The 15,272-nt window shown below is 35.2% G+C and overlaps 1 protein-coding gene across 2 annotated transcripts; it reads left to right on the top strand.

Moving 5' to 3' along the window:
• The first annotated feature begins 750 nt into the window (after nt 1–750).
• On the top strand, nt 751–14,939 carry LOC106708531 (homeobox protein CDX-1). 2 transcript variants are annotated; one of them, XM_014500067.2, is made up of 3 exons: nt 751–1,244; nt 13,253–13,398; nt 14,257–14,939. In XM_014500067.2, exons 1-3 carry the CDS (start codon nt 881–883, stop codon nt 14,500–14,502), a joined length of 756 nt encoding a protein of 251 aa, XP_014355553.1. In that variant the 5' UTR covers nt 751–880; the 3' UTR covers nt 14,503–14,939. The 2 variants fall into 2 exon arrangements, with proteins under 2 accessions (XP_014355553.1, XP_014355551.1); XM_014500065.2 differs by having other exon boundaries at nt 751–1,259.
• Nucleotides 14,940–15,272: the final 333 nt, after the last annotated feature.

Raw genomic sequence — 15,272 nt, 5'->3', positions numbered from 1 at the left:
TGAAATAAAATAAACTAACAGTTTCGGCTGGTCATAAGACATATAGGTAGGCAAACACCAGAGGTTAGGGTATTATTCGACCGATCGATTAAACATGTTGCTATCAAAGTGATTTTTTAAAAATGGGTTGAATGAAAAACATTTATGTTTGATCTGTACAGATATCACGTAAAATAACGTGTCTACAGTAAAACAAAAGAAAAAAGATTTGAATAGTTCAATGTTATGATCTTAATATCACTGCTTACGAGAAATTAGTGAGTTCTGTCAATGTATCTTTTTATTTCCATTCCATGTAACTGCGATGAAAGTTCGTGAGAGGTGTATAAATCTAATAAAAAGGATGATCATATAAATAGGCCGGATATTTAGAAAAAAGAAATAGATAAACATACGATAAAACTACTAAACAATAAATGTCACTTCTGCCTCTCTTGAAAATATTTGAAACATAATATCTTGGATGAATAACTTTTACTAGGCGGCGTCAAATATCCTAAATAAATTAACGTAAACGCAGCGTTATCAAGTCGTTTACAATATTTTCAGGCCGGTTCGAACAAAGTTCATCGCGGCGGTGTCCATTATTTTCATCGTAATTAGGCAAATTAGGCGATAGCGTGGGGCGAGGCGATGGCGGGGCGGAGCCGGCCGGGGCTGCGCCATTGGCCGGAGGTGGCTCATGGGTACCGCCCCGCCGTCGGCACGCTCCCGAGCCTTCAGCCGGCGCCGTCCTCAGTCGCTATCGCTCCCTCCCGCGCGGCGCAGCCTCGATCGTAGCCCATCGTAGTCCGACCGACGACAGACGAGCGACCGACAGCGGCAAGCGGCAGTGTTGTGACGGCGAGTGTGTGTGCGATGCTCGGACGGTGATCGCAGCATGGTGAACTACGTCAACCCGCTGGCCATGTACCAAGGCAAAGGCGGCCAGTACGGCGCGGGCGGCTGGTACGGCTGGCAGCACCAGAACTACGAGGAGCAGCAGTGGTCGGCGTGGAACGCGGCGCCGGCCGGAGAATGGCCCGCGGAGCCGCACCACTTCCCGAAGCGCGAGCCGGGCGAGCGGGATGTCGGGGAGATGCCCTCGCCGGCGAGAGGGGACCTGGCCAGCCCCGGGGAGAGCTCGCCGGGCTCGCGGCCCTCGCAGCCCGCGCATCCCCCGCATGCGCCGCACCCGCCGGGACCGCCTCGCTCCCCCTACGAGTGGATGAAGAAGCCCAACTACCAGACACAACCTAATCCAGGTTTTTATTTTACAAGTACCTACAAAAATTTGATTACTAGTTCATAATTTATGACATTGCTTTATAGACGTCTCTTTGATCATTAATAAAATCTCAAACGTTGATAGCATGACTTGTACCAACAATCATTTTATCAATGAAGTCACTTATTTAAAATGGTATTCCAAAATATATCAATGTTAAGGGTTAAAATTCAGACAACTCGCTCAATAAGTCACTTACCTACAAAAATTTATACTCTTTGATTTTTTTATTTATTTGAAAATTATCAAGCATCTACATGGTTTAGTGTGTATGACATGAATGACATAACCTAATTTAAGTAGACCGTTATCTGTTAGTAAGTGGAAAATGGAATATAAATTAGCTTTAAATACAAAAATTATGGCTGAATATCTTCTATAGTTTGTACGGTTTTTATTGAATATTTGAAAGTTATTTAAAGTAGTTATATTCATGAAGATAAGTGTTTCTGATGTCTTAACATAAATAGAATGTTATGTATAAAATAGGAAAACAAAAGACTACTCACTTAAAGCGGAATTGCTATAATAACAGGTCCGTCGGTTAAAGATTTATTTTATTTGATTTGATTTAAGTATGGGAATTTTAAATGTCATCGTCGATATAAGTTTTTAATTTTATACTTTACTTCACTTGCTTAACTTAAAATTAACTTAGCTTCGACGTTATAGTTAATGTATTAAAAATTATAACGGTGATCATAACCAAAACCTACTCAGTGTGATCTTGTTTTTATCCTTATCCGTATATTACTTATTATTATTTTGTTTATTTAGAGGGTATGTTTTGCTTTACAACTTGAATCATAGTAGGTATGTTGTTTAAAACCGTAACAGCAATTTGCATTGTTGCATTAAGTAAGCATTTGTTTACCTAAATTTACTGTACCATTCAATTAAAACATATCGTTGTCTTTGTTATTACAAAAAGAATGAAAGGGATTGCAAATTTGATTTTATGCAATGTTTAGATTGTGGAAATTCTCATATTAAATGCTATTATAATATTAGTAAGATGTCACCCCGGTAGTAGTACAGCTTCCCAGCAGTGAATGAATTTTTCAAATCCGTACTAAAGTACCTATCGGAGCCTATTGCATGCAAAGAATCACATCTTTCCTCTTTATGATATAAGTTAGTATAGATTAAGTTCTTACGCTGAGCTTTCAAAGCTGACGGCCAACACGGGCATAATAAATCTTTTTAATGTAGAACAAATCGTGTTTGATATTGTCTATAAAATCACGGAATAAAAATAAATATGGCAGTATTATGGCGTGTACTTCTGGTCTTCGTTATTCTATTGTTTCTTTTGTTATTTTATAAATGGCCAGTATTATAAAGTTTTTTATTATTTATTCTTGTGAAATAAATCTGTAAAATCAAGTTTGAGGAAGGTCGAATCAAGTGGTGATTTGATGCGAATCTAATCGATATAATTTGTGATGCAGTTGGAAATCATCGATCGTTATTTAGTTTTTTAAATTACATTGATATTATATGTTAGTTATTTTAAAAAACAAAATAATTGCATCCAAATATAAAATGCATATTCACAAACTAAAATGCACGGATATTTAACAATTTCAAGAAGGTTAAAATAATAAATCAAATATAACGAGGATATTATTTATTTTAGATGCGTGAATTTTTCTCTAGAAACTATTATTTAATTGGGCTTTGACTGACATTTTAGATCTGAAAAACAAAACAGAGAAACTGAATAGAATTAATAGATTTTGTGGTGGTTGTGAAAGTACTGTGTATAATGCCCGCTACAGTTGCTCAGTTTAATCTGAACAGTCGTACTGTTCGGTTAACAGATTTAACAGTGTGTAGGCAAAACTGAATAAATAACTAATTAGTCCGACTGACGATTTAATCGTAATTTCATTAGACAAAACCGATCAGTTTAAACTGATCAGATAGAATTGAGCGTGTGTAGGAAAAACTCGTCAGTTATCAGTTTTAACATTATTACGGGCTGTTTTCAATATCAGAAAACTGAACTTTCATTTTTAAAGTAAACAAAAAGAGTAAAAAAATCTAACTTAAAATAAAGGAGAATAGTGTAAAAGTTATCGGTAATGAAATTTTACTTTTTTAATCATATGTAGATTTATATTTTGTACCTACGTTTATTTTGTTTTGCCTATTATCTAAGAAAGATAACGCGTGATGATGTTAATAGAAATTTGGATTCTAGATGTCAATTACACCGAGAAAAGTAGCTAAACTCTATGACTATTATTATGTCGGTATAGCCAATAGTGTAGCTTTAGTTATATGTACCAGAATTTAGTAGGTAATTTGATTAATGATACAGTTGTTCTTTGGATGTAAAGCTCTTAAAACGTTTTTAATATATGTTCCTACCTACTTAGTAGTTGCAATTAGACGTCTACTTCCTATTAGGTTATTATACGTGCAAAAAACAATTCTTTTTATTCTGTGGCATAGGTACAACATTTAAGTGAATAAACGTATGGATGAAAACTTTAAATAAGGATAGAAAAATGTACGTATAATATGAATTTAGTGCACAGTTATTTAATAGTGTGTTCATACAGCTCATTAGCTGAAAGCAAGCTTTAATAGTGCAATAGGACTGAATTAAGTTTACTACTTCCCAAATAATACCCGCGTTAGCTATATTTTTTGTACACTAAAATGTTCTATATCTATAATTAGAAGCAATAATAATAATCGTAAGCATCAAAATAGAAAACCACAGTTTTATACCTACCCTTACGCCTATTTTCCGTAGTAGTTTGAATAAAAGTTCAAATGAGAAAAATGTTTCCATTTATTATATGATTTGATAAATGTTGTGTAAGACTAGGTGTTGCTTGCGACGTCGTAAGCATTAGGTTTAAAAAGAAATCTATAAAATGTCCGCACACATCAGCTACCTTCCAATGAAAGTGCCGTCAAAAATCTGTTCAGCCGTTTCGGAGGTTACCCGGAACAAACGCGGCTTGCGGACGATGAGACAACAGTTTTAGGCGCCATTAATAACAATACCTGTTGTACGAATGAGCCGGCTGGCCCGGTGAAATAATACGACCATACAGAAGACAGGCGTGAAATGGAAGTAATTCCGCGTTTTGTGTGATGAGTGTGCGTGTCGGAGGCCTAATTTTAATCTTCTTTCCCTTACTACCTTTTTGTTATAAGGAAAGCATGGCATGGGTCCACTAAAATTACAGTTCAAACACTAGTATTTATCTAACAATATTAAAAAAAAATCCATGTTTGTTTTTTTTTTTTTGCATTCAAACAATTGATCAATGAAACTAAGACGAAATGTTTGAAGGCTGCCAGTTTTGGTCCCAATAATAATGAGTTTACTTTACACTTTAGTTCTTTTCCTCCGCGACATTGCGACGCATGCATCTTTTATTTAATTGACCGCCGTTTCTAGTGTTTCTGTGTGGCAATAAATGTTTCTTTCTTTCTTTCTTTCTTTCTTTCTGTTTTTTTCTTCATTCCGAAATGTGTTGTAATTGTTATGACCAGACATTTCAATAAACCAACGAGCACTTAAAATGCAGTTTTACTTCTTTTCATTTTCTTTTCATTATCAATAACTGTACACTAAACAATAACAAAGAAAATTTAATAGCACTTGAACAGGGCGACCTCCATTACGATAGCTAGTGATAAAACAAAATTCGTATAGTAATTAATTTATTATTGTAAATCACAGTATTGTAAAACGACAGGCACGCGACAATTACACGTTGTCGTATGTACACTTTCTAGTCATCGTGTAATGATACTCGAAGCGTGAACAATTAATGAACATTATATATTGAATAACAATAGCTCTGTACTAGGGTTTAACAGGAATGCGCCAAGGTGATCGCGCTTCAATTGTACATCCATGGAGTAAGTGGTATATTGTAATTAATTACGTTTAATTACGTAAGCTTGTATAATTCGATTCGTGTGCATGTTACTATTCTCAATTACATATCTACAAGTGACGTGATTTCTCAATTTACTGCCTAATGTATTAGTTAAAGATCTATTTATAACGTTAACAATAGAAAACAAAACCAGCCAGTGTTTTATCGCATGTCAAAATCTACAAGTAAGAAGGTGTTTTTATGTTATATGTTAATGAAGCGAACTAGCAAAAATCAGGGAATAATTGGATGGGTTTAAATTATTACAATGTTTGTATTCCACAGACCATATACTTTTACAAAATATGTATCTGTTCTCGTTCTCATCCTTGTAGAAAATCTTTCATAACAATATATTTTGTAGGGCGGTTTCGGCAGTGGTAATGTACGTTTATGTTTTTACTTTTCATCTTAGGGAACATACCCATACTACGTGACCTATTTTTTAAGATTTTTCGACCCCTCCCTCCCCTCGGTGACCATTCGTAGTATATGCCAAGACCCCCCCCCTCCCCCTTTAGTTTTCACGTAGTAATTCATAATTATGATTTTTAATCATTTCACAGGCAAAAATTGAAAAAAAAAAAAATAATTTGACTCATACTCGTCTTTATTGCATATGACTGCAATAAAGACGACTTCCAAAACACATAAAACTTCTTGTAGCCTTCTGGATAGAATCCGCAGAGGTCGCACGCGAGACAGGTTGTCCACTGCACCACCATGCACCAACTGTAAGTTTACAAAGCGCTAAACACCGCGCTATATTCGAATATAGGTCGAAAAAATACGAGATTTCTCTCATTAAAATCGACTACGTGACAAAAAGCTGAACCACCCCCCCCCCCTCCCGTGACTGACCGTAGTATTTTAAAGACTCCGCCCCCCCCCCCTAAACGGGTCACGTAGTATGGGTACGTTCCCTTAACTTCACCACAGTACAACACCTTACCAAAAGCTTCGCATACAGCGCGAATCTCTTTTTATTGCCCGTCAGAATAGGATATTTTAGCACCTCTCATCGTCGACTTTCTCTGTCACCTTCCATTTTCTAAGGTCACCTTAGCCATTGATGACCGGTGCTTGCATTTTATTGATTTATATAGTACTAGCGACAGCTATAGAGCGGGCGACAGCCCGCGACTAAGTCCGCGCGGAATTAAAAAAAATTAAGTAGACTATGTGTTCGACCAGACTATGTCCCACATCTGTGCCAAATTTCATCAAGATCCGTTGAGCCGTTCCGAAGATATCTTCAAACAAACATCCATCCATCCATCTTAACATTCGTATCTATAATATTAGTAAGATTATTAGTTAGTTCTTCCTTTATTTATATTATACTAATTATTAATTGATGGACTTCATAAGTTATAAGTATTATTGTATTTTCTATACCAGAATCAATTAGGATCCGTTTCAGAATATATTACGAAAGATTTTTTGATAGAAGTTATTAATAAATTGGTAAGCTAGGATTATATATTTTAATAGTTATTTAAAATAGGTTTTTTACCATTATTGTAAGCGGACACTTAGTAATGTACAGCTTATTCTAAACAAATATATCTACCTAAACATTCAAAATAATTTAAATCGTTGTCCCTTTTTTTCTTAATCGAATCCACAGAGTTAGTATCCGTTTAGTAACATACACCTAAGTTACTAAACGGATATGTCAGAACAGTTCTATAATTTTTTTATTAATTATTAAACTTTTTTAATTTTAACACAGTTTACTGCATGTCAATGCAATTATCTACTTACATTTGCGTTATGCTGTTTAAGTACATTTCTGTTAACGCGTGCCCTGGGATCGAGTACGCGGTGTTGGCAATTAATCCGGGTAGGGGATGTCCCGGCGACAATAACCGACAACTGCTCCCCCGGGAACTCCGCGAACAAATCTTCGCCAAGTTAGCGCGGTCGCGACTCCAAATGTAATTGTACAAGCCATTGTCTTTATTTAGTGCATTGCTGCTCCGTTCCACTTTGAACTTTGTTCATAGCTAAACTTTAAATGTTATTCTTGTCGCATGTTTTCTATCGTCGCAAATTTGAATACGGTTTTGTTCTTTGTTATTATATATTTTTTAATAGTTCTATATCTTACTAATTTTACCATCTTATTTTTTACTAATATTTTTGTACTATTTACCTATAATTGTTTAGTTTTTATTATTTTTAATTTTAATATATTCCTTCTAATTAGGGATAGCGATAGGCAGGCGGCCAACCGTAAAAATAAAGCCAAAACTTTAAGGTTTATAAACCTTAGACCTTGTTATAGCCTTGTGCGCCCCCTCGTGAGTGATATAAGGCCTGGGAGATGATGATCAGGACTTCTTACTAATATTATAAATGCGAATGTTTGGATAGTTGGATGTTTGTTACTAGGTATCTCCAGAACGGCGAAACGAATCACTTTGATAATTGGTACAGATATGGAACATAGTCTAAAAGAACAGCTACTAATGATCCCGGAACTGCATACGGTCTCCGTGCTATATGTTGGATTTACATGTTTACACGATAACTAAGCAACGGTTTGATATATCTTATTGAAATTTGGTCATGGAATTTTTGGAACATGGTCTTAAATAACACATAATACCAATAATCATCCTATTTGTTTTAATTGCTCGCGGACGAAGCCGCGCGGAAAATAAAGCATATTTATAAATTAAATTTTACTTAAGTTTAATTACCCCTACTATGAAACGGTCTACTTCTAAGGACTGAATTCTTATGTACTACAAAATGCTTTTTGTAGGCGTAAATGATACATGTTGTAACGGCAATAAAAGTAAAATAAAATAACTGTCGATTAAATTCGACCAAGATGCAGTTTCATTTAGAAATACGACATTTAAACACAAAGCATTATGTTGTATCAATAGATGTATCTAGCGCACTGTTTACTCGTATATTTGCACAGTACCGTATCCACAACGTACCTACCTAACCGGCTCTGTGTATTCAAACCTTTCTGTCTGTTTGTCAACCCCAGTTTACATAAAGAAGGGAATGTTCATAGAAATGTTTCTCCGTTTGTTCTGATTCGTTCACGAATAGTTGACGGGCCGAGTTTTGACATTTCGTTGAATGAAATGGGCCACTAAACACATCTAAGCTATTGTTACGAGCACCCGATAAGATGCGTTGAATAGGGTTTTAAGAAAAATGGCCGATGAGTGTTGAAAGTTCCGTCTTGTTGTGGTAACGCCCCGGGGAGTCTGTCTGCCAAAAAAGCGTAAAAACGGGAGGCGGCGATGATTGTTATGTTATTGTTTGCGATTGTAACTAATCGATGTTTGACCGCGGCACGCTGTCGGCCTGTCAATTGCTGTCAACACGTAAGATGTCAATTGGGTCTAATAGTTTACTGTTTGTGTTGCGTGTATTGGACCCAACCGCTAATGATGATGTTGATTGGACAATGTTTGTTTTAAAACATGTTCGTATTGGAGCAATGAAGTGTGCATGAGATATTTGAAGTTTTTTTTTTGATTATGAATTTAATATTTTATTTTATGGTTAATGGTTATTCATTCCATTCGTTTCTATTGTTTGTCTATGTAATTGCGTCCAATAGTAAATCCGTTATTTCTATCTACTATTTTTCATGTATTTTCAATGCAGATTGTGCTCCGCAAACTAGATTGTTCCCAATTTGTTCCAATACGTAATTCAAGTGGCGTTGTATCTAGTGTCCTGAAGACGTGAAGTTTTTCAAGGATCAAAGCTAGTAAAGCCTATTTTAGTTTTAAAAGTGTTGTTATAAAGAATCCCAAAAACCTTAAAATATCGACGTTATATCATCAAACTTTTTAAAATTACATATAACAACGCAGCAATTATAATAAACAGTTTTGAGAGGAAACTACTTATCCTAAATTGATAACTGCAACGGCAATTAGGTTAACTGAAAACACTACAGACTAGCTCATCTTATTTTGTAGGTACATGCACAGTCATGTTTATTATTTCACGTAGTGTTTCAATGTTTGAATTTGTTTATTATCTCGAAACTTGTTTGTGACTAGCTAATATGTTCAGGTACCTAATAAATTATGTTGATTGTAGGTAAACTATGATTTGTTTTTAAAACAGAAATTCATTGTTGTAATGACGTGATTTGTGGGTTCTTACGTCGGTGAGGCGTCAACGAATCGTCTCAGATCCCTAAATAGACGTAACCACTATATAAAGTTCCCTTCGCATCACAGTCCGCCCTCCGCGAACCCTCCGACAAGGCCCTCCCACGGGAGTGCTACCGTTTAAGTACCTACTCGAACTGAGAATCTCAATTCAAGTGCCGCTCGATGTGATCTGAAATCTTCAGGATCGATTTGCGTCGCATAGATCACGACGGATCGTGATTGTCGTCGCGTTATCGTCCCGGGCAGATAGCGGCCGCGCCCTCGTCCATCAAAAATACATTACAAGCTTACAAGAAGGTAACTCGGCGATACGAGGCGTTGTATCAACATGTTCAAAGGCGCCGCTATCGCCGGCCGAACGCGATAATCGCGTATTACTGAAAGCGGGATTTCGGTGTTCGCCGCGCCGACAAAGAGTCGAGCGTAACCGATAACCGTCGATTAATTGTTTTCCTTTCACAAATCGCGTTTAACATGGTGTCGGACAAGCTATCCGCGATGTACTGATACGTGATGTACACGTGTAATCGATGCCTGATACCGCGACAGATAACTTACTGCGGTCTGTTCATTAAATAGCAATCCACATGCGCTTTGCACAAACAAGAGACCGTGAAAAATAATACAGTTCTGCACATTGTTAAAAAGCCATTGTTTATTGTAGATAAGGTAAACTTAAATCTACCTGTTTCTCTTTTTTTAAGAGAGATTTTCACGGTTTTATTGTACTAAATCACTGAAGAATATGCGGTTATGTGATTAATTAATTTTTAAATTAGCTTAATAACACATTGAAATATATTACATGATAATATGTGTTGCAATTTAATTTACTAATTAAAGGAAACTTTTTGCAAAATAAAGGGGATGTCGCTTTGTGGCGGTCGCAAAAGCACCCCTCGCGTATCATTGTATCAGGCATTGTATTTGTCCATGATAACCACAGACTAAAAAGTGTTGCTCGCATCATCCTGGCTCGCCCGCCCGCGCTGTTTGACAAATGTCAACATATTTTTTTTTCTGTATAACTCGCCAACGATATCAACTGTAACTTGTCATTGGGCCCATTGCTACGTAAGTAGTGACGTAAATGTTGATCGATTATGTTTTTATATATCTTGCAAGTAACGTATTTTGTGACGTTTGTTTTTATTTTTTTTATATAACAAATGATGGTAATTTAAGTACGTAATAGGCAGGTAGAGCAGATCAATCATTTTGTTATTACAATTTACACGATTTATGTACGTCATTTAAGAACAAACGAATAGAATTTACATTTGCTGTATGATACCTAAACGTTTACAGTTTCATCAAATTAAAATTAGATATGAAACTTGCCGAAAGCTACAAGTATATACTGATTCGATAGGTTGGAATTGATCTATAAGGTGCAAGTTAATCAAAAATATGAACATGTTAGAAAATCCTTGGGACACGTGGGATGCGAGAGACAAGGAGAGGCGCCCGCCGCCGCCGCCGGGTCCATCCCCGGCCACGTTTGCTACAAAAATTAACACCCACTATCAAACACCGCATCGCCTATAGATAGAGCATATTCTGTTTGCTTTTCTAGTTCGCTTTTTGTTTGCTCTGCTAACAGGAAATTTATTTAAGTTATAATTTTGTGTCATTCAAGCTCTCCCAAAGAGTTTATCTAGTAATAGATATACGGGTACGTCGGTTCCTTCATTTAAACAATGGCCGTAGACGCTAATACAACATGACACAGTGTTGATTTTCGACCCTTTTGTATTAGATAGATAGCCGATATTGTACAATACTGTTGTAGATGACAAGTAATTTGCAAATCTATATTAACAAAATTAAATTAATACAACAATTTTGTTAAAGCCAGATATACAACATAAATTTGTTTCTTGCGTTACTTTAACTAAAACGGCTAGGCAGGAAAACTAGACTGCATCGCAAAAGCTTTGATTGTAATATTTTGAACATTGCAACACAAACAAATTTTGTATTAGTCGTGCGCAGAAGCTTTATGCTAGTGCCAATGGCCTTAAGAAGTCACTCGTTATCTGGAGGTACTAAGCAGAATAGTGCGGGACCCGGTCGTTATGTGACAAGGAGGGTGAGTCAACGGGAAACCTTCTGCGCGCGGCTAACATTGTTAATCTGTAGTCTTTCTTAAGTTAAAAAGAATTCAGTCTTTTTCAAGTTTAGCAATTGTAAATTACTCACAAATTTTGATATTCGACAACTAAAAATATAACATGGTGATAATGACAAAGCTTAAACAATTTCAGTGTTTGTTGTGGCTGAGACGGGTGGGATAATCTGTCAAAGAATAAATAACGCGCAATAAATGGACCGGGCTTCTATTTGCTAGAGTGCGGTGTAGCAACGCAGTTTACGTAACGCCTTTAATTCCAAGCCGATTCTCTTCCATGTGACAAACATAATTTATGAAGTTCTTAATACCGAGATAAGGAATATTTACCGTCTCCGAGTACACAAGACGTCTCAGCTGTGTCTTAGTGTTATGTACACAGATCTACGTATCTCGGTAATTTTACTCGTTGAGAAATCTACGGCGCAGATAATAATTGTAAATAAAAATTAACATTTTTCGACACAATCACGGAATGTGAAAAAAATCCCATGTATTTTCCTTTGTTAGTGAGTTGATGCGTGTTGAATCGTGGGTCGTAAACTGAGGGTTGACTTATGCATAAATTACGAATACATTAAATGACCAGTCTGTTTTATAACGAATCAAAAAAAACAACTTGTTTTTGTTTTAAGAAACAAAAAATTTAGAACAAAAAATACATTAAAAACCGTTCAAGTATATGTATAATTCGAATGTCATTATGCAATTTACATATACTTGTTTTAATATTTTTAATGCTGAAGATATAAAATACTTTTATATATCATGTATATTGGTAAGGCAAGCAACTCGCGGTGTGGTCCAGGCCTAATCCCGACAGTAAGCCGTGGTGCAGCGCGGCGCTTCAGTTGTGCCGAGGCTGGAATTACCTTATCGAACACGGCCGCGAGACTCACTCCTTCAGACCGTATCCTAGCGATATAAGATCAACTAAAGAACCCTTAGAACCAAAATGTTGTTGTTAAAAGTTTATTTCAAGTGTTAATAATGATTTTAAACGGCCAGCAAAAAACACGAAAAACAAACAAATACATGTTTTTGTATTCTAACTATACAGGTTAGAAGAATGTTTGTTATATGATATTGGCATTTTAATTCATTACCTTTGATTTCTTAACCCTTTTCTCTTTAATGTAAAAATAATCCAGTTCTATCGACTGAACCGAGGATAACATTATTAAATCAACATTTTTACAAAGCTTTTAAAAAGCGCACCTTTAGGAAACTGATCTGTATACGATCATGATGTAATTTAAGATGAAACATTTCATTTGTTCATTAAGATGGCTAACAAGAATTTAAAACACATCACCCGAGTCCTCATGGAAAAAATATTGTAGAAAGCTTTACAGATTACGTTTTCCATTTCGATAATTGAAAACATAACATAATAATTAGTTTATAGTCTTGACTAAATATTTAATTGAAGAAACACATTTATCTAAATGTTTGAATTATACTAGTGAATGTCTTTGCATTTGTTTACGGCGTAATAATACAATGCGTAAACGGTAAAATTCGCACAATTTCATGTTAATTAAAAAACAATTTTTTCATCTTCTTTTTTAATTAACTAGTTGTAAATTAACTAAGAAAATAAGTCTCTCAGACTGTATCAATATGAAGTTTCAGAAAATAATGTAATGATTCGTAAAAATCAGTTAAGTGGTTTAGGCTACAGACGGAGGAAACAGATAAATCCGCCACATTAAACTCTTACTAGCCGGGCAATAAATAAAAATATTATAAAGACTAACATTAACTTTTATTGTTACAGGTAAAACACGGACAAAGGACAAATATCGCGTCGTATATACAGATCACCAGCGACTGGAGTTGGAGAAAGAGTTCCACTATAGTCGATATATTACAATCCGACGCAAGGCAGAGCTTGCGGCTAGTCTCGGACTCTCAGAGAGACAGGTAAACGAACATCTGTACTATCTATAAGGCACTATCAGGAGGATGTATTTATTTGTTAGACATAAACTCCTAAATTACCGTAGCTGTATACTATGTACTATACGATACGTTCGTATTCCAAGTCTTAACATTGTTTTGTAGAAAGACAGCATATTATACGCTAAAACGTTTTGTCACATAACTATCATAACTTTAGCAATACAAAAAATTTATTATTTCAATATACTTCTCAATATCCACAAAGTAAAATGAAAAATAATATAACTTAATGACCGCTATGTATGGTATTTAATGTTCCTCTGTTTACATAAAGAGTTTGTATATACATTTATGAGGAGTTCAGTTGAAATTATATCAATGCAAAAAAATAAAGTACATGCGGGTCTAGACAATGTAACATTCGATTGTAATGAAAGGAAATGTTATGTATTGTATGAATACTAATGTATTCGAAATATATGAGAAAAATACGTGACATACCGAAAGTTATTTTCACTTCTATACAGTTTTGACTTTTCGATTATCGACTACGCTTATCGTATGTTACTCTGTCTACTCTCCACGGTCTGCTAACCAAGCGAATTTAAAGTCTAATCATATTTATTTATTAACTTGAAACATTTCTTTGGAACATGTGTGATATATTACATTTACTTGACTTCATATTTTACATTGTAAAAAGCTATTTTTTTTGCGAAGTTATAAAATATTTTCCGCGATCATTTTTTTTTATTTTATTTTATTTGAAGAAGAATTATTTGTACGCACATAGAATCTTAATTGTAAGTAAAATACGTAAATCTTTCTTTCTTCCATTATTACCAAAGCAAACTGCTTCATTTTTTTTAATTGTTGCAGGTAAAAATATGGTTTCAAAATCGTCGTGCCAAGGAGCGCAAACAGGTTAAGAAACGCGAAGAAGTCGTGATGAAAGAGAAAGGTGATCACGCGTCGCTGCAGCACGCGCAGCTGCACCACGCGACCATGCTTCATCACCAGCAGATGATGAATGGTATGATGCATCATCATCACTATCACCAAGGTGTCTTACAAGGGGTGCCAGAGCCGCTCGTCCCCGGAGTACCACCGGTCCCCTTGCTGTGACCGCAGCAACAGAACTTTAGTGTTCACACTGATGTCTACGGACAGTGAGTGATAAATGTGACAGTTAAAACCAATAGTGCGCGTAAACTTTGACTATTGCATTAAATAAACTCGATCTTTGTAATATATGTAATAAATTTGTGCAATCTTCACCAACGTTCTTTAGTACAAGGTGACTTGTATTCTTGTTGGTAAAACATCTATCGTGGCTACCCTAAACTGTCATCGTATGGCAATCGCCATGTACGCATCTAGTACTCAGGCTTTATTTAATAATGACATACTTTTTTATTAATAATTTGGAACAAATGTATAACGCTCTTAATGGATAAAGTCCGCGAACTAGGGCTATGAACTATATACATTTAATGTAATTTTTGACACTGAACGGACATAGGTAGTTAACATTTTACGGTTTTATTGAAGTTAATCGTTTTACGCCGTAAGTGAAACAATAATTTAATGATTGATTTTAATTGTAAATATAGATAATTATATTTTTATATTATTATAATACATTAAGTATTAATTAAATCGATTTTATTTTAAGTGCCTAATTAATGTTTCTCAAATCTATGGCTGCAATTTATTGAGATTAATAAAATTTAGGAATGGAACGGTTGTAGTCATTTCATTATTTAATAAAATGTTTCTTACAACTTTTTAATGTTTATATTTATGAATGTTATTGGAAAATCAAAGTTATAATGATAAAATATTAATTTAATTTTCTCTATAACGTATCTTACATATAATATGTTAAGAATTAA

Source organism: Papilio machaon, chromosome 5, assembly GCF_912999745.1.
Source record: "Papilio machaon chromosome 5, ilPapMach1.1, whole genome shotgun sequence".
NCBI classification, from domain to species: domain Eukaryota; kingdom Metazoa; phylum Arthropoda; class Insecta; order Lepidoptera; family Papilionidae; genus Papilio; species Papilio machaon.
The sequence above is the reverse complement of the archived record's forward strand: the minus strand, read 5'-3'. Positions and strand labels throughout refer to the sequence as shown.